We start from the raw sequence: 20,342 nt of genomic DNA, 5'->3' as shown, positions 1-20,342 counted from the left end.
AAATCCAGCATTATCAAATACGTTTCATTAGGCAAATAGAATACTAGTATTAGTAAGAGGTGTGTATTACCTCCATATTTGGTAATAGTATTGATCACATTCTCCCTGTTATACATCACATTAAGTCCCTTGGCATCCATTGTCAACCATTTCAACGTAAAGAAAAATAGCTTGATTTTTTGAAAATACTAAGAAATTTTATTATAATAAATTAGGCAGTGTGTAGAACTATCAATAGATATTTTAATTTAGAACAGCCTCCTCACTTAACTATAATGATGAGCAGAAATATATGGTGGATGATAAATATAAACCTCTGGATAGAATGAAGTATGTCACTTGAGGATTCTGCTTAGGCTACTGAGTTTAAAAGCTATAGGCTGAATTTACACTAAAATAAATAGTGAGATATCAAATACTTACTGATGGCATTCAGCAAAAAGCATAAGTCATGTGAATAGAAACATATTGTATTCTGTAACAGAGCATTTATGAATCTGGGTCATATGTAGAATCAGCATTTCATTTCCATCCTTCTCTGTGATCACTCCCTTCCAAACACAGTGATCAAAGCTTTACCATGTCAACTCTAATTTCCACATTGCATTTTCACATTACCCAGTCAGTATCCTTTTACTCCTTGCATTTCCAGATGATTCCTTGACACTCCACAAAGATGTTTTGTCTTTTCTTTTTTTCTTTATTCCCACAGTCTTCCACCTGCCTCTTTGCAAAATTAGATTCCTCCCAGTATTGTGACCCTCTCTTTCCACATATGGTAGACCTCCCTCTCATAATTATTCTAACCACTTCTGGCTTGAATACCTATTCCTTTTCCTGTCCATATTTTCAAGACTTCAAAGTATATACACACTATGATATATAGTCCAAATGCAGCAACACTTATCAAGTTTAGGGCTATCATAAAAAGGGGTTAAACTATATGAAGACAAGAAGGAAATAATAACAAAATGAAGAATGGAAGTTTCTTTTTCGAGCAGAAGGGAGGTATAGAAGGGGTTGTTTCTAGGGTGTCAGGTATGTTCTTTATCAGAGGAGAGCTAAGCTGGTGTTTGTTTGCTTTACGACCGTTTATTAAAGCTTACATGTAATCAGAGTTTCCAAAGAAAATATAATATATGTATATAAATAAGTAGGTAGACAAAATACAGCATAGAAGTGTGAAATTTGTATAAAATTATAGATCTGTAGGTATTTATGCATGTGTGTATATGTATGCACTTACACATCTTCAGATATATTGAACAAGACATACTTATGTATATACACATATATGTATGTATATATATAGACATGTATATAAATATATATATATATATAAAGTTGTACAGATATATATATACACACACACACATATATATATATATATATATGTATATATATATATATATCCCCTGATTGTTCAGACAGTAAAGAATCTGCCTGCAATGCAGGAGACTCAGATTTGATCCCTGGGTCAGAAAGATTCCCTGGAGAAGGGAATGGCAACCCACTCCAACATTCTTGCCTGAGGAATCCCATGGACATAGGAGCCTGGCAAGCTACAGTCCATGGGGGTCACAGACAGTCAGAAACAACTGAGTGCCTAACACTTTCACTTTCATACTTAAATTTTAAGCAAAAATATTCCCCATGCGTAATGGTGAGATAAATCCATATTATATATGTATTTTAATGTTTCCATAAAATATATCCATATTGCTTTGGACATAATTGATTATATATACATATATATGTATATGTATAGATACACACACTATACAATATATGGCATTTATGTATACACATATACATACATTATACATGTATACTTGTTGTTTCATCTCACATTATACATATAGTATATTTTTGTTGTTGTTACCCATCTCAAATTCACATTTAGTTGGGTGTCCTGAATTATTTGTTAAATCTAGTAACCCTACATTCCATTTGAATATACTTCTCTGATTATCATATTGTGATATTTAAAATAATAGTGAACCTAATAATTGTTATAATAAAATGTAGAATATCAGCTAACCAAGAAGAAAACTGTCTGTAGAGATGAAGTAAAAGACACTGGACCTAATGAAAAAAAGTAGAAATGAGATAATTCTGTTTAGTGATGTTTTAATACCATCCAATTGAATAATTTGAAAGTAATGAAAGAACAACCAAAGTAAAATACCCAAGATGAATTTCTATCAATTTACCCAGTAGCTACAACATTACTGGTAATAAGAAAATATTCACTCTATGTGGAAAAATTTCCCTAAGACACACATCCAACAGGTCACTCAGTTCTATATTTTTAAAATACTGAAGTATTTTTTTCATGTTCTATATTTTTAAAATACTAAAGTTGAATATGGCAATGGAAACATCATCACCTTTAGTGTGAAAAGTCATAAACTAGGGCCCAAGCTTTTCCACTCACCATTTGTATGACCTAAAGTTACACAATATTTACTCAGGTAATTTTTTCCTGAGTCTCATCTTTTTCATTTTAAAAATGAGGAAATCCCAGCTCTATTTTGAGCATTAAATAAAAATATTATGTAAAGAGCATTGTGTAAATAGAAATATTTCTATATGAACATATAAATAACATTTTGCAATCTAATATTTAAATGCAATAATTAATGCCTGATAATATCATTCTAAAGGATAATGGACAAAAGAGATGAACCACCATGTAAAATATTCCTGCTTTATTTCTACACAGAATCAAAAAGAAAGGGTTAAAGATAGGGGCTCCTTCTTTCTGTTTTACAAAAACTTAAAATACCCTGCTTTTAGTGTACGCATCTTTAGATGAATTAACATCTATAGACTGACCCCCCCCACACACAATTGTTTTTCCAGTCAGAATTTCATATTGCTTTTCCATCATCTATTCCCCTCAGTGTAAACAATGAGTGGTTAGACTTAATCACACGTCAGGAATCCTGAAAGTATAGCCTGGCAAATGAGAATATCATGGCATTCACCAGAAGATCAACGATTCCCATTGTTTTGTAGGGATAATTATTTTCTACATTCTTTGGGATATTAAAAATTCTTGTGGTGGTATTCAGAGAGCGCAGAGATCACAGTGTTAGCCCAAATGAAACATAGCTGATGAGAATGGTTGGAAATTGCTGATATCCATTCTCCAAGAATGTTCTTTTTTCTAACTCTTCATCCTCTTTCTGTTTTTGCTTAGCGATTGTTGTACTTTTCATCACCCTGAGACGCAGCAAAAAAGAGCCCCTGATCATTTCAGAGGAGGATGTGCGGGAGAATGTGGTCACCTACGATGATGAGGGGGGCGGTGAGGAAGACACGGAGGCCTTTGACATCACCGCCTTGAGGAATCCATCTGCTGCTGAGGAGCTCAAGTACCGCAGAGATATCAGACCGGAAGTGAAACTTACCCCCAGGCACCAGACATTGTCCACCCTGGAAAGTATAGATGTTCAGGAATTTATTAAGCAAAGACTAGCGGAAGCCGACCTAGACCCCAGCGTCCCTCCTTATGACTCTCTGCAGACTTACGCCTACGAGGGTCAGAGATCAGAAGCTGGATCCATCAGCTCCCTGGATTCAGCAACTACTCAATCAGACCAGGATTATCAGTACCTTGGAGACTGGGGGCCCGAGTTTAAAAAATTAGCTGAACTCTATGGAGAAATAGAATCTGAAAGAACAACTTAGGGGGTTAATCCTTGCAACCTTCTAGAATTTGCTTCCTGAGCAAATGGAGATGTAACCTCAGCAATGGCAAGGAAGAAGCTTGGAAACAGTACTTGGACCTGAACAAGCAGAGCACAGCTACTGTAGAAACAAGTGCCCTTTTCATGATTGAAACTGGGTTATTTAAAGGGAAGAAAGTCAAATTAAAAAAAAAAAAGAAAAAATCAGAGCAAAAGCTATTGTTCCTTGTGTATATTTTCAATCGCTCAATAAAGTCTGTGTACTGTTTAATGAAGAATACCTGAATTAAGCCAAACAATGATATTTGTTTCAATATTTTGTGATTTCTTTTCAAAATCAAAACTAAACAAAAAGTTTCCAAATCACTTAAGGCTCTGATTTCTAGGGGTGGTACACTGATAATCACGTGGTGGTGAAGGTAATCATGACCTTCTCCCAACCTTTTTTGGGTGGACTTGAGATCCACACCCTATTATTGTGACACAGCTCATTAGCTTTGTCTTCTTGAAATGACAGGAAGCATTTCCAACCTACCAGGCCACTCCATCGTGGACTTGTATGTACCATTTTCCTTTGCCCTCCCCACTTCTTTTCTCCATATGGAATTGATGGAGCATGGGGATTTGCTGCTTGCATTATGATGTATGCAACTTCTGTGCACCAGTTGTGCACTGCTCTGAATCATGGAGACAACGGTCTCTGTCCTGCCTGTGCCCCTTTAACAGGAGAACCCCGTTTTTTAAGTGGATAGAATGAATGTTTTAAGATATACTCAGACCATCTGATATGTCAGGGAAAGATTTTATTAAAAAAAAAAAAAAGCAAACTGCAAAACTTATCCTGTACAAAACATTGAGGAACTCTATTCTTTCTCTTTTCCATTTGTTTTAGGACATTTACATCAACAATTCTGATCATTCTTGTACCTCAAATTGGTTGTCAAAAATTTGATAATTGGTTTATACTTGAGTAATTTGCTTACTTTTAACATGGCAGTCATTTAAAAAAAAAAAAGTGTACCTTACATGATAACTATGTAGTCTGAAAAGATATCCTCTAATTTACATAAACTTCATAGACTTTTGATTGACTTGCCTTTATTCCTCACAGAGGCTCAGACTTCCCCCCTTCTCACTGTCTGATTAGCCTTTTATGTTTGGGGCTTACAAAAAATATGTAGGTCTAGTAGCAAAAAAATTGGAGGCTCACACTTATTATTCTCAGACATGTCTCTTAATGTCACTGAATTTTAGGGTCCCAAACTAGGAAATAGAGATGGCAAAGACTTTCCTGCCTATCTTACAGTTTATGTGAAGATCAATAGCATCTATAAAAATGTTTTCCCAATTGCAAAGTAGTTTGTTATGTAAAGGCTAGCAGACACTAATTTTCTAATTCCATTGGTTCATAATTACATAGTTACATACTTTGTAAATGAAATAATACATTATCTTGGGAGAATTTAATGAAACTGTCAACAGTGAAGCAATTGCTAACTGAATATATAAAAGTTTAATTCTTTTGATATTTTCCCCAAATAATCTGATCTTTTTTTCAGAATTATCGGGCTTTTCCCCCCTAAATTGCTTAGATAACAATTTGCTGTTGTTGATATTGGTTGTGAAATAAAAATTTATAACATAGTGAGCCTATTCTGCAAAATTGAATATATCTGTATTTCAGATTAATTGGAATTTTGAAGTCCTCAAATTAAAATTTATTTTAAGGGCAAGTTTTCCTTTGCTCTTTAGGTCATTATAATTGAGAGTCCTCAAAAGTTATAGGACATTTTCTGTCTGATTCTACTCATTTGCAAAATTTTGAATTTTGCCTCTGTTCACAACTGCCCTGTGCTATTATTATTTTTCAGTTTTGAGGTATGGGAAGTAAGTAAATTTAATTTGAGTATTTCTCAATTTGTGTTTGAAGCCTGAGGAATAAAATGTAATTTAAGTGTTTTACAACATTTTAGCTTCCCAGATGCTGCTTGATCAGTTTTTAATCTCACAGTGGTGTACATTCCAGTACAAAGTTAAATCGGAAGAGGCACTCAAGGGCTTTGGGGAGCGACCTCTGGAGACCCATACTAATTATGTGAATGCTGGACTATACTCGCCCTGACGGAAGGGTACACCTTTGGAGAACGACTGTGGATACTGGTGTTTGGACTTTCCTAAGCAAAGAGGACCGTGGAGACCAGGTTTTGGAAGTCGAGTAGGCTTTTGGATTTATAATTTTGATAAACTATTCACAGTTTTTTTGTTTCTTTTTTTTTTTAATATTCATTTGGTGAGTTTACAGATAAAGGCTTGAGAGATGAGAATGTGTGTATGAGGCAAACTATTCAAACTTAAAAGCCAAGGTCCTCTACATGGTTGTGAGTATTGGAAGTATTCCTCTGATTTCGTGGGAAAACACCCAGGTTCATCCATTTTTAATCATATATTATAATGATAATGGATTGTTTCTCAGCCCCTGATATTAAATCTCATATAGAGGCAAAATGGAGCTTCTGTAGTATTGATTTATATATTCTGATGTTGATTTATTTCAGAATTTTGTTAAGGAAAGCATTCCAAATATTATTTTTATATAAATTCTAAAATGAGGCAATTATATAACTATTATAAGTATGGATTGGGTCTCATATTTTGTACTGTGCTACTTTGAGTCTGAAAAAACAAGTGGTGTTGTTCAGTTGCTAAGCCATGTTCAGCTCTTTGCCACCCTGTGGACTGCGGCACACCAGGCTTCCCTGTCCTTCACCACCTCCTGGAGTTTGCTCAAATTCATGTCCATTGAGTTGGTGATGCTAATCATCTTATCCTCTACTGCCCTTTGCTCCTTTTGCCTTCAATCTTTTCCAGCCTCAGAGTCTTCTTCAATGAGGTGGTTCTTTGAATGAGGTGGCAAAGTATTTAAAAATGTTCTGCCAATGAACTGAGTCATTTAGGACTCAGTGGGGTCTGACTCCTTGTGACCCCATGGACTGCAGTCCTCCAGGCTCCTCTGTCCATGGAATTTTCCAAGCAAAGATATTGGAATGGGTAGCCATTCCCTTTTCCAGGGGATCTTCCCAACCAAGGAATTGAACCAAGGTCTTCTGCATTGTATGTAAATTCTTTACCACCTGAGCCGCCACATTCAATACTTTATTCTAAAAATTTCAGCTTATCAGTGTTTGAAGACAATTCTCAAGTAGTTTAGTGAACAAAGAGCTTGAACATACTTTGAGCCCTCTCCAGGCTCAGATAATCAGCTATAGACTGTGTGATTCCTTATGGATTCAACCATGGAATCACTAATGTGTCTCAGCATATAATCAGTAAACCTTGATTGATATTTGTATATCTAGTTAAAATATAACTTTGAAATCAATATACTTATTTCCAATAAAGGAATTTTCTACAGACAGACCTAATACAATGTGGTGGCTGCTAAGTTAGAGGAAATACAAACTGTTATTTTTTATTCAATGTCTTTCTTATTAAAACCTATAAATTCCAAATTACCTTTGTGCAAATGTAGGTCTTGCAAGCTTTACCTGATCGCTTAAAATTATTTCTATGATAAATATGAACATATATAGATTCAAAGTGGAAATTGAAGAGGAAACTGTCCTAAGATGAAATTCTATATAAAGTTATGCCTTTTCCATTATCAAGTATAAGAAGGAAAATATGCTGGGAAATGACCTTCATGTAACCACGCAATCACATACACATGTGTATCCATATATGTCTTCATGAAGAGTACTTAGATAAAAGATTACTCAAAATAGTGACTTAGCTATTGATATGATTTAAATATGATATGCATACAAAATTTAAGTACTCAGCATATGGAAAATTCAGCAAGAAGTTAAGGAACATTTTGGGGAGGGCTTTTATTTTGTGTCTAGCCTCAGCCTAAGCTTCAGTACTGGCCATGATTGAAGCTGCTTCACAGAAGTGATTTCACAGAGCAGAAAAAAATATCAAATAATGATAAATCAAAAGTTTAGAAATGATGATTTAATGCACATACTGTGGCAATTAAATACAAATAAGTGCTTTGGCTTAGATTCTTAGTGTACTACAGTGTAGAAGTCTGGATCAAAGAAGGGCAATGTACTAAATTATTTTCAGCAATGCTGAAAGTTACATAAATGATTAGTCATTGTTTTATTTGTTCCTGTGGACCTAGATCCATACTTAGGTCTGTTTCCCTTTTGGTTTAGCTGAATATACAGGTAATACACACAGAAATTCAGGTAGACTTGTTCATGTCAGCAACTATCAAAAATTATCCTGATTAAATGAGTGTGGTAATAGGTACACCAGACATACATAAATAACATTATTTTTTTTTCCATTTATTTTTATTAGTTGGAGGCTAATTACTTTACATCATTACAGTAGTTTTTGTCATACATTGAAATGAATTAGCCATGGATTTACATGTATTCCCCATCCCGGTCCCCCCTCCCACCTCCCTCTCCACCCGATCCCTCTGGGTCTTCCCAGTGCACCAGGCCCGAGCACTTGTCTCATGCATCCAACCTGGGCTGGTGATCTGTTTCACCCTAGATAATATACATGTTTCAATGCTGTCCTGTTTCAAGAGGACATTATTTTTTTAAAAATAACATTATTTATTTAAAATAAATAACACTATATTTTTAAAAAAGGCAACTCATCCCAGTGAGGAGGTGAATTCATGAAATCCAATACTTTTGGATTAAGCCTTCATCTGCTTTTTAGTGTGGACAGTGCTTGACTAGCTATTCAACAAAGCAGAACTCTAAAGCTGATCATTCTGGAAAGAGGCAAGAGTTCCATTTTTCAAGCTCAAATTGTACTTAGCTTCAAGGTATGGTAAAATTCAATTAATATGCTTGGCTTTCACTTTCAAGAATAGAACAAATCCCACAACTGTTCTTGAAAGATATGTGACTCAAATTTCAATTCTCTCTCTTTTTTATCCTTTAGGATTAAAGACAAATTAAATATTATCTGAAGAAAACAAAACCACTTCAGCTTTTATTTTCTACATCATCTGCAGAAGGTAATTTTTTTAAAATAAAAGATTAGAAATTATAAACCCAACAGTCAAAAGTAGTTCACCATCATTTGAAGATAAAAGTAGCACAGAACCCACTCTTTTTTTCAGGTTACAAATTCAGCGTTTTAAAATGAAGACACTAATAGCAACAGTTTTTAACATGTTGAAAGATGTATTCTGCCCTCGGCTTATACCAATGAGTGATGTAGTGAGGAATTTGTTTTTGTTTTGTATTATTTTTGTTGTAATAAGAAATAAAAAGTATGTTCTTATTTGAGGCATTGATGCAAAAAACTTTTAGGATATTTAAGCATGGTTATGGTTACATTTATCCACTTTGCTGAGTCTATGGAAATGAAGGATTTTTGCCCTTCAACATTACAGAGGCATCAAACAAAAATAATTTGTTTTTAAAGCAAAGTGAAAATGAATGGGATAGGAATTCAGACTCTTGAAATGATATGCTGTGAGAAAGGCATGTGCCATTTAGAGGTAAAAGTGGATTCTTCATATGGCTTTGTCTTATTACCCAACAATATTACCTTAGGAAATAAATAAATGGCTATGATAGTTACTGTCACCCGAATGATCTTATCAAGGCAATTTTTCTTGTGTCAAAATGCATCAAATTCTTATTCTAAAGCATTTATTGCCATTTTCCAGTGCCACTTCAAGTGCCTTAGTTTCAAGCAGGAATTCATATAATCTAACATTGTGATTTATTGAGTAAGCTCTTCTAAACATGCATTATACCTAAGATACTATTTCAAGCACTGTGAAAGATATAAAGAAAAGTGTTTTGGTGATAGGTGTTACCAATGAAATAAGAGTCTTGCTTGAGAGTTAAGAGTTACACATAAAAAGCTATAAATAAATATAAAGCAAAAAGTGGCAAAAGTTCTTAGATAGACTCATATATATGCCAGGAAAGGTTGAAGGGTCACATGAAAACTATGTCAGTGGAGTACAATCTTGAGGTTTTCTACAAGACATGGAGAATGATACAAGTGCAGAGTGAGCCACTTAAATGATTGTCCAAAGCTATATCATATCGTGTGGAATAGAGGACTCATGCAGCACATTAGAGATAAGATATTAGAAGTTAGATTTAGGTTTAAGACAACCCAATGTCATTTATGCTTTAATCAATGTCAGTGAGTTTTTTTTTTTTTTTGTTTGTTTGTTTTGTTTTCCTAAAGAGAAAAATGACTGTGGCCAAACATCCCTTTTAAAAAACTCAATCCTTCATTAATGTCTCCCATTCAGTGGTGGTTTAGTTGGTGGTTTCGTCACTAAGTTGTGTCTGACTCTTGTGACCCCATGGACTGTAGCCCTCAAGGTTCCTCTGTCCATGGAATTTTCCAGGCAAGAATACTGGAGTGGGTCGTCATTTCCTTCTCCAGGGGATCTTCCCATCTCAGGGACTGAACCCATGTCTCCTGGTTGCAGGCAGTCTCCTGGATTGCAGGTGTATTCTTGTAAAGATATCTTAAAGAAAGACCATTGAGTCATGTACATACAGAAAGAATATTAGACTATTTCTGTGATCCACCAGGGATGACCATTAGACTATTGTAATTGTTTCCGAAAGATTTTAAAAATATATCTTAAGAAGGTTAAAAAAAGTCATAGATGATATACATTTCAGGGTTTAATTGTTGGAGTCATTTAATTTTATAAATTCATTCATTGCAATAAAGATAAGTTTGAAAGAGGGCAAAGGAGATACTTTTAAGAACAATATTTTTTTTTCTTAACTGGATAAATGTGTCCAAACTCTATAGTCATTTTGTTAGGTATAAAAATATCTCTGGACTGAAAAGAAATAATATCTGAAAACCAAAGACCAAATTGATGCCTTATTAAAATCACACGAGTTACTTTTAATACTTAACACAAAAGATGTCACATAATTTAGTGTTTCATTATATTAAAGATTTGCATTTGGATTTGTTTCCAAAAAGTGATCATGATAATAAGCATGAAGATGCAATGATAAAGGTAGATTTCTTAGAAATTCCCACTTTTAAATCTTGTTTCTCACTTCTTTTTGTCTTTCACATTTACTTGCTTTTTGAAAACAACCCTTGAAAAGCTATATTTGAGCAATTTCTATATCTCATGTATTTTTCAGAATGAATTCAAGAAAATGTTTTTCAGAAATAGAAGGCAGTTATGCTGTTTTCAAGGTTTAGATTTTCATCACATTTTCTTTCCCTCTGTCACTAATCATGCTCTTCCTCACCAAAAAGTAATAAAAGAAAATTGCATTCAGAAAAATAGTCTGTGACAGTCACTTTCCTGTGAGCCTGAGGTTCCCTTCCATGATGTGGTTTGGATTTTTAGCTCTTATAGCCAGTACTGTTTATTTCCAATCTCCTGGACGTCATCCTGTCTTCATTCTTTCAAAGATAGCTGGAGAGAAAGTCATTTTTTTGTTCATATGAATGTGTCTCAAATATTTCAAATGGCTTGGATGATCCATTTCGTAAACCACTGAAATTAAAAATGAAATTGAAATAGTGCCTTCTCCTTTAAAAACATTTTTAATGTCATATTTTAGAAGTTTAAAGTATACTTTTTTTTAAAATTCAGTGTAATTTTATGGATACCTTTTCCATCACTTTGAAGAAATTTTAGAAAATTGTTTTTTTCAGAAAAACTAACACTATAAATAAGGCTCCCAAATTTCATCACCTAAGTGTAGTTTTTCTCTTCAGTTGCACATAATTTTGCATTGATTCTACAATAACAATACATGGAAGTTAGCATATCAATAAAATACTTAATTTAAATTTACTTTTAATCATATTTTCTAGTTTAGGTTAAGCTTCTTTCAATTTGTGTTTCAATAAATTCCCCTCAGAATATGATTTGAAAAGTATGGAAAGATTAGCATTCTTTGCCTGCCTCTTATCAATATTTATCTTTTCCTTTTGTTTGTTTTTCCTGTTGTTGTTCAGTGCCTAAGTCATGTCCAACTCTTTGCAACCCATGGACTGTAGCCTGCCAGGCTCCTCTGTCCATGGGATTTCTCCAGGCAAGAATACTGGAGTAGGTAGCCATTCCCTTCTGCAGCAGATCTTCCTGACCTTCGAACCTAGGTCTTCTGTGTTGGCAGGCAGATTCTTTACACTGAACCACCAGGAAAGCCCTATCACTTCACTGCCCAGACTTAAATTCACTGTCCTGCCTTTCCTCAGCTGTCTCAGATTTAGTATGAAAGAATGGGCAATCCAGGGAAATGAAAGATCTGATTGGGTAAATAACTTGAAAAAAAGGTTCACAACTCAGCTTTCCTGACTCTTAACAATAGTTTGTATTAAAACATGAAACTAGAAAATTTTAACAGAAAATACGTATACCTAGATTAAACATGGGAAAAAATTAGGGTTTGAAATCTAGGATTGAAAATATGTCAGGAATCTGTAACTCTAATTTTGTAAATTTGAATGTCAATTTAAACATGGTTTCAATTCTTTGCTTTAAATTAGAAATAATATCTTTATATTTACCTCACAGAATTGCCATGAATATCAGATGCAATCTAGTGTTTGAAACACAGAAATGAGTAAAGTTCTTGACAAACTGAGTAATTTTATTATGGTTTCATTTTGTTCCCTCAACTCAACTTCTGGCCTCAGAAAATTGTGACATAGGCTATATATCACAGGCACAAAGTTTCCATACATACTAAGCACGATGATATATTCCCCATCCAAGCAGGCAAAGAAAAGGACCATTCTACTATAGTACATTGAAGCCTTCTTTTCACCGTGCAGAGGACAAAGAAAATTGCAATCTCTGTATCACTGTGTGTTTTAGAGTTCCTTTAATAACTTTAGTACATAAAAATCTAAATATAAGATTAATAATTTAGTTGACCACCTGATGCGAAGAACTGGCTCATTAGAAAAGACTCTGATGCTGGGAAATATTGAAGGCAGGAGGAGAAGGGGACAGCAGAGGATGAGATGACTGGTTGGCATCACCAACTTGATGGACATGAGTTTGTGAAAGCTCCGGGAGTTGGTGATGGACAGGAAAGCCTGTCGCAAGGAGTCGGACATAACTGAGCAACTGAACTGAACTGAACTGAACTGAATAAGTTAGAATTGTGTTATAAATTATACTTACTCTTTACTTCTGTGTTTCAGAATATTTTTAAAATAAAAATCAGTTTCTCTTGTTGATATAATTATTTCAAAAATAATAAAAATATTTTTTTGTGATTTGGGGGAAGAGATATAATTGAAATATTAACAGCGAGGATATTTGGAGGTTCATAAAAACTCCAAAAATTCAAGAGAAACAAAACTTATTAGCATAGCCATGAAGCACATTTGTCATGACTAAGAAAACACTTCTATGATATCTGGGGGCACTTTTCATTTAAAAATTACGGGGACCCTATCATGGATAATAGCGTTGCATTATTATATAATAATTGAAAAATGAAGTGAAGTCACTTTCAGTCGCGTCTGACTCTTGTGACCCCATGAACTGTAGCGTACCAGGCTCCTCTGTCCATAGGATTTTTCAGGCACGAGTACTGGAGTGGGTTGCCATTTCCTTATCCAGGAGATCTTCCCAACCCAGGGATTGAACCCAGATCTCCCACATTGTAGGCAGATGCTTTACCATCTGAGCCACCAGGGAAGTCATATATAATAATTAATAAACACCCAAATATAATAAACCCTCAAATGTCATCTAGTGCTTGGAAATTCTTAAATAGAATAAATAGGATGCAGGATCTAGAAAAAAACAAAACAAAACTTGGCATTTCCTCCAAACTCTTTATCTTCCAATTTATCCACAACCCCAAAATACCAGGGTGTTAATTTTAATTGAAAAGTTATCAATTGTGATAGAATCATATCTCCAATAGATAATGGGATCTATTCTCCAATTTCAACCAAAGAAAATGCTACAGTTTTAGGAAGTATTAAACAAAATAAAAATGATATCTTTAGAGGCTCATCCTTCACCTGCTAGAAAATAAAAAATCATATTTCACATATAGGAAGAGATACACTTGTTTCAATAAAGCATAGCTTTCTTTTGAGGTAGTTTCCATCAGCAAACTTTATTAGCACACAATAATTTACAAGTATTAAGAAAGGACTTATTGGAAACAACAATACATTTTGGGAAAATTTCTGCTCTTCTCAATATCCTAATCACAAACCAGCCTCTCTGTTAAATGTCAGTGTATTCTTCTTGTTCACTGACAGGATAGAAATCCCCGAGTGAGTCAATAATAGAATTCTACAACATTCCCACTTTCTCTCCAAAATATTGTTTTGTTTCAGCAAACAAATTTAACATCTAGGACTCTGTAGATTCCCCTGAAGTCTACATCCATAGCTACTTATTATTCTGTCAGTTACTTAAAGAATTGTCCTCTCAAATTTCCTTTCAACCTTTGCACAAAAAAACCATTGAATAAGTTTCAAAAAATAAACAAAAACAATGTACCCCAAATTTTTTTCAGTGTTGTGAAATTATACAGATCCCAAGAGTGTTACTCCCTGACACATTTAATCACTTCTTTACCAGTGTTTGTTTATTTTTCTTAAGAGGACCAACCAACAACCTAGCCAGGTTGCACTCAATATCTTAAAGAAGAAAAAAATTAGAGGGGAAATGAATTTTTTTAATCTCCAAAATAAACATTTTGATAATATTACTTAAAATAGAAAAGATCCTAACTGTCGGGAAAGGAAAGTAAACAGAGAGTGTTTTATAAAATGCTACTGGCCAGTTCAGTTCATTCACTCTGTCGAGTCTGACTCTGTGACCCTATGGACTGCAGCATGCCAGGCTTCTCTGTCCATCACCAACTCCCGGAGTTTATTCAAACTCATGTTTTGAGTCAGTGATGCCATCCAATCATCTCATCCTCTGTCATCCCCTTCTCCTCCTGCCTTCAATCTTGCCCAGCATCAGGGTCTTTTCTAAGGAGTCAGTTCTTTGCATCAAATGGCAAAAGGATTAGAGTTTCAGCTTCAGCATCAGTCCTTCCAATGAATACTCAGGACTGATTTCCTTTAGGATTGACTGGTTGGGTCTCCTTGCTGTCCAAGGGACTCTCAGGAGTCTTCTCCAACACCATAGCTCAAAAGCATCAATTCTTTGGTGCTCAGCTTTCTTTACTGTCTAACTCTCACATCCATACCTAACTACTGGAAAAACCATAGCTTTGACTATATGGACCTGACATTCTGTGACTCCATATACTGCAGCCTGCCACGCTCCTCTGTCCGTTCGGATTCTCCAGGCAAGAATACTGGAGTGGGTTGCCATGCCCTCCTTCAAGGAATCTTCTCAACTGAGGGATCAAATCCAGGTCTCCCACATTACAGGTGGCTTCTTTACCATCTGAGTCACCAGGGAAGCCCCTGTTTCCTTTATCTGGGGGTTTAATAATCATTGTGCATTAACGTAGTGCTGTGATATTGATAGAACCCCTATAGTTCCCCTGAGCTCCCAGATATGAGTGGGGCTCCCTGAAGTTACCAGATGCATATATTTTTATTTTCACTTTACAAAAGAGTCAAGTACCCTAAAGCATGAATGCTACTGAATGTTGAGTTGATGCAATCATTACAGAACAAGAAAGAGACTGTCTACAAGGGGGAAATAGTACGTTGTCATTGAGGAGAGTCAGGTTTAATAGTTCATGACTTACATTTATTCATGAAATGTACATCAATTTTATAAATAACAATTTATATATGTATGAATAAAGAAAAATAAATAATATAGTCTTTTTAAAGTTTCCCAGGAGGATATGCTCAATTACATTATCTTCTGCCCTCCAAGAGGTAGCCACTATCCTGATTTTTTTCTCTTATAATGGTGGCACTAATGGTAAAAAAAATCCTCCTGCCAATGAAGGAGGCTCAAGGGATGCAGTTTCTGTCCCTGGGTTGAGAAGATCCCCTGAAGTAGGAAGTGACAACCCACTCCAATATTCTTGCTTGGAAAATTCCATGGACAGTGGAGCATGACAGGCTACAGTCAGTGCCACAGGGACACAGAGTCAGACAGTCTGAACGTTATATATCATTATAACTTCATCAATATGTATTTTTGAAACACTTAAATTGAAGGATAATTTCTTCTTTGATTTTCTCTTACTAATATATGTTTCTGAAAGCATATATTTTATCATTGGCCGAAATTACTGTCCTCAATCCTGATGTGGGAGAAGTTTCTGGACCATAAATGATGCCATATTTGAAGCCAGTGTTCCTGGCTTTTGTGCTCTGGTATTTGTGATTTGGTGCTCAGGGAAACATTTTCAGGAATCTCCCAGATAGGCTGTTCTTGTCAACTCAGGGAGACTTATGCATACAAGACACTCAGAGCCTCTTTTAATAGGTGTGCTCACCAGTATTCTTGCCTGGAAAATCACATGGACGGAGGAGCCTGGCTGGCTACAGTCCATGGGTTTGCAAAGAGTCAGACACGACTGAGCAACTTCACTTTTGCTTTTTCATTTTCACCAGTAAAGAGGATCCTGCTAGATATCATCAGCAGGGTCAACCATGTGAGTTCTCCTCCTCTAGTCTGCTCACTTACAGTTTCTTAATGTTAATAAACTTTCTAAAAGAGGTGCAAATTGTATACACTATTTTTTATGAAAGATGATGGCATTGATTTGCCACTATTTTGATTGTTTTCTATATCTATGTTCATGAATGAAATTTGCTTACTACTTCTATTTCACAAATTGCCTTTTCTAATTGTGGTGTCAAGGTTATTCTAGAATGCAAATAAAAATTAGGGACTTAACCATATTTTTTATTTTCTGGAATATTTTATATTAGATAGGGGACACCTGTTCTTAGGAAACCTGGTAGAAGTCATCCTCAAAATTATCTGTGCCTATAGTGGGGGTAGGGGATGTTGGAAAAGAGTAAGACTTAATTCTTGACTCAATTGTTTAATGATATAGAAATATTCAGTTTTTAAATTCTTGAGGTAGTTTTAATAAAGCTACACTTATCTAGATATTTATCTTTTTAAAGAAGTTTTGAAATTTTAAGATTTTTTCATATTATCTTAATATCTTTAAAATTATTCCTGAATATGCATTTATCTCCTTTTTATTTTAAAATATGTTTCTTACTCTGTTATTTTCTTTTTATCAAACTTGAATTTTTTCAACTTTTAATGAATAGTTTGAATTTTCATATTTCTTTCTATAGTGTTTCCTTTTTATTACTTAATTTCTGCTCCCACTTTATGCTCTTTAAAACTCTTTCTGGTTTATTTGACTTTATTAACTAATGTTTGCACTTCTCTGCTAGCTCAGCTGGTAAAGAATCTGTCTGCAATGGGTTCAATCCCTGGGTTGGGAAGATCTACTGGAGAAGGGAACAGCTACCCACTCCAGTATTCTAGCCTGGAGAATTCCACGGACTGTATAGTCCATGGGATTGCAAAGAGTCAGATGTTTACAATTTACATCAGTAAATTGATGTTTAGTGAGCATTTTAAGTTTGATACCTAATAATTTAAATTTAGATTTTCTTATTTTCTAATATTATCTTTTCAAGATACAAATCTCTCTCCCACCTTATCACTATTCTATCTGTACTTATTAGAGCAAAACTATATACTGTTACAGACAAGAGTCCAAATGACATTGGTATCAGAATAGAAGTTTATTTCTTGCTCTAGTAAAGTCTAAGTAAGTGTTCCTTAAATGTAGTTGTGTCTACCCCAACTAATGGTCCATGAATCCAGTCACCTTTCATTTTATATCTCTGATATACCCTAGGTTTTGGAGACAAATGCTGGACCCTCTTTCCCCAGTTGCTCATGAATGACAAACTGATTCACACACAAACTATTTGGTGAGACCTGGTACCATGCCTCATCTTGATGCAAGAAAAGGTATGAAACATCACTGGCTATTGCAGAGCTTTAGAGTTCAATGCCCAAGGTACGCATTGGAAACTTGACACATACACATCCTCTACCTACATAGGTCAAACATTCAGATACTCAGAGGTAAAGGAGATGTTTAAAAAAAAAAAAAAAAACATAGCTTTTGCACATTTAGGTTTCATAAACCATGATTCTCAGAGGAAATTGGAAGTCTCCTAAAATCTAAATTTTCAAATGCCAGCTAAGGGTCAAATCATAAGCAGGCCTTTGTAAGGAAAGCAGTTTTAGGTTTACTAGACTAATTATTTTCTGCAAGCTTGGCTTGTTTTTTGAGGAAAAATGTCCAATTTTTCACTGTTATCTATGTTACACTGAGAGTTTTGTTATAAATACTCTTCATTAAGTTGAGAAAGTTCCTAAGTATTCCTAGTTTGCTGAGGGTATTTATCATAAATGGGTGTATTAGAGTTCTTTAGAGAAGCAGAACCAATAGCATGTGCATATAAATATATGCATGTGTGCTAAGTCATACACACAAATATATGTATGTACACTAGGCTTCCCTGTCCTCTACACTAGGCACATAGTGAGTGCCAATATCTGGACATCAAACATGTCAAACTCTTTGCAACCCTGCGGGCTATAGCCCACCAGTTTCCTCTGCCCACTGGATTTTCCAGGTAAGAATAATGGAGTGGGTTGCCATTTCCTCCTCCAAGAGATCTTCCTGACCCAGGGATCGAACCTGCATCTCCTGAGTCTCCTGCACTGACAGGTAGCTTCTGTACCACTAAGTCACCCGGGAAGCCCAATGCATGTGTGTATATATACATATGTTTACATAAGGAATTGACTTAATCAATTGTGGATGTTAGCCAGTCCAACATCTGAGACAAGTGGGTGGCAAGGTGTAGAGTCGAGAGAGCCTACGGCCCAGCTGAAGCCCAAAGACATTCTGCTGAAGAACTACCTCTTATTCTAGAAGGCTGGGTTTTTTTGTTGATGCTATTCTACTTGGGTCTTTAGCTGATTGGATGAGACCACTCACATTGTAGAGGGATATCTACCTACTCAAAGTTCACCAACTTAAATGCTGCTACTGCTGCTGTTGCTGCTAAGTCGCTTCAGTCATGTCTGACTCTGTGCGACCCCATAGATGACAGCCCACCAGGCTCTACCGTCCCTGGGATTCTCCAGGCAAGAACACTGGAGTGGGTTGCCATTTCCTTCTCCAGTGCATGAAAGTGAAAAGTGAAAGTGAAGTCACTTAGTTGTGTCCAGCTCTTAGTGATCCCATAGACTTCAGCCTACCACGCTCCTCCATCCATGGGATTTTCTAGGCAAGAGTACTGGAATGGGGTGCCATTGCCTTCTCCAAACCTAAATGCTAGTCTCATTTAAAAGCACCTTATACCTTGATACATAACACAGCCTCTGAGACATTAATTCAATCAATTGTACATATATTGTTGTTGTTGTTCAGTCATTAACCCCTGTCTGACTCTTTGTGACCCTGTGGCCTGCAGCACGCTAGGCTTCCCTGTCCTCTATACTAGACACATAGTGAGTCCCAATATCTGGACATCAAACTGTTTGAGCTCTCTGATTGGTAGGCACATGGATAGGTCAGGAGGATGATACATTCTGATTCAATCGGGGAATGATGTGATGTGTAATGGCTACATATTTGAGATCCTCCTAGACTTCCTGCAGGTCTCTTCATGTGGCTGGTCCTACTGCTAAACTATAAAATCTGATCAAGTAATAGGAATCCTAGAATTTTCAGCCATTTGGTCAGAAGGATAGATATTGTAGGAACCTCTGAACTTGTGGTCAGTGTTAGAATTGAGAGCAGTCTTGGTGGAAACTGTGCCCTTTAGCTTGAGTCTGTGCTGACTCTGGGTAGTTAATGACAGAATTATATTACAGTATTACATATAACATGCTAGATTCAATTTGCTAATTTTTGGTGAAGAATTTTGTATTTATGAAAGATGTTAGTCTAGTTTTCCTTCCTTGCAATATCTGGTTTTGGTGTTAAGGTAATAAGGCCTCATAAAATATGTTCTGAAATGTTCCCACTGCTACTGTTTTTTGAAACAGATTGTCAACAAGCACTATCATTTAGTCCCCAAGTGTTCAGTAGAACTCAACAGTGAAACCATCTGGATCTGGTTCTTTCTTTTTTGGATGGTTATTAAATATTGATTAAATTTCTGTTGAAATTATTTGTTTCTCCTTGTGTCACTTTCAGTCATTTAACTTTCAAGAAACTGCTCATTTCATCTAATTTGTTGAGCTGTTTACAATATTCCTCTATTATCCATATAATATCCATGGCTTTCTCTCAGCTTACATCATTTTTCTTTTCTTGTGTATTCTCTACATTTTGCATTAGTGCCCTTAACATATTAATTACAATTAATTTATATTCTGAAAACAGTCATCTTCAATTCTGATGCTTTCTTGGTCTCTTCAGACTGTATTTTGTCCTTGTCTTTTAATATGTCTAGTAACTTCTGCTTGGAAGCTAGATATGGTTAATTGGGTAAGTGGGGCTTATGTACATTATGAGGCTTTATGATCTTCTAGTTAGAATTTGGACACTGTTTAACGTTTGTAATACAGGCATATGCCAGAGAACTAAAAATCTTTTATTGTCCTTGTTTTTGTCTTTCCTGATGTCCTAAATTCCCCAT

At 35.4% G+C, this 20,342-nt stretch overlaps 1 protein-coding gene across 6 annotated transcripts in view; it reads left to right on the top strand.

Annotated features, from left to right (window-relative positions):
- CDH18 (cadherin 18) overlaps window positions 1-6,331 on the top strand; it is a 1,188,046-nt gene extending 1,181,715 nt beyond the window's left edge. For 4 of the 6 annotated variants that reach the window (XM_070476511.1, XM_070476510.1, XM_070476512.1 and 1 more), the window contains one exon: window positions 3,206-6,331. In XM_070476511.1, coding sequence (XP_070332612.1) covers window positions 3,206-3,696 — 491 coding nt within the window. In that variant the 3' untranslated portion in view covers window positions 3,697-6,331. The remainder of the gene's footprint in view (window positions 1-3,205) is intronic. The other 2 variants (XM_070476514.1, XM_070476513.1) reach the window with 1 other exon arrangement.
- Window positions 6,332-20,342: the final 14,011 nt, after the last annotated feature.

This window comes from Odocoileus virginianus, chromosome 14, assembly GCF_023699985.2.
Source record: "Odocoileus virginianus isolate 20LAN1187 ecotype Illinois chromosome 14, Ovbor_1.2, whole genome shotgun sequence".
NCBI lineage: Eukaryota > Metazoa > Chordata > Mammalia > Artiodactyla > Cervidae > Odocoileus > Odocoileus virginianus.
This window is presented reverse-complemented; position numbering and strand designations above follow the sequence as displayed.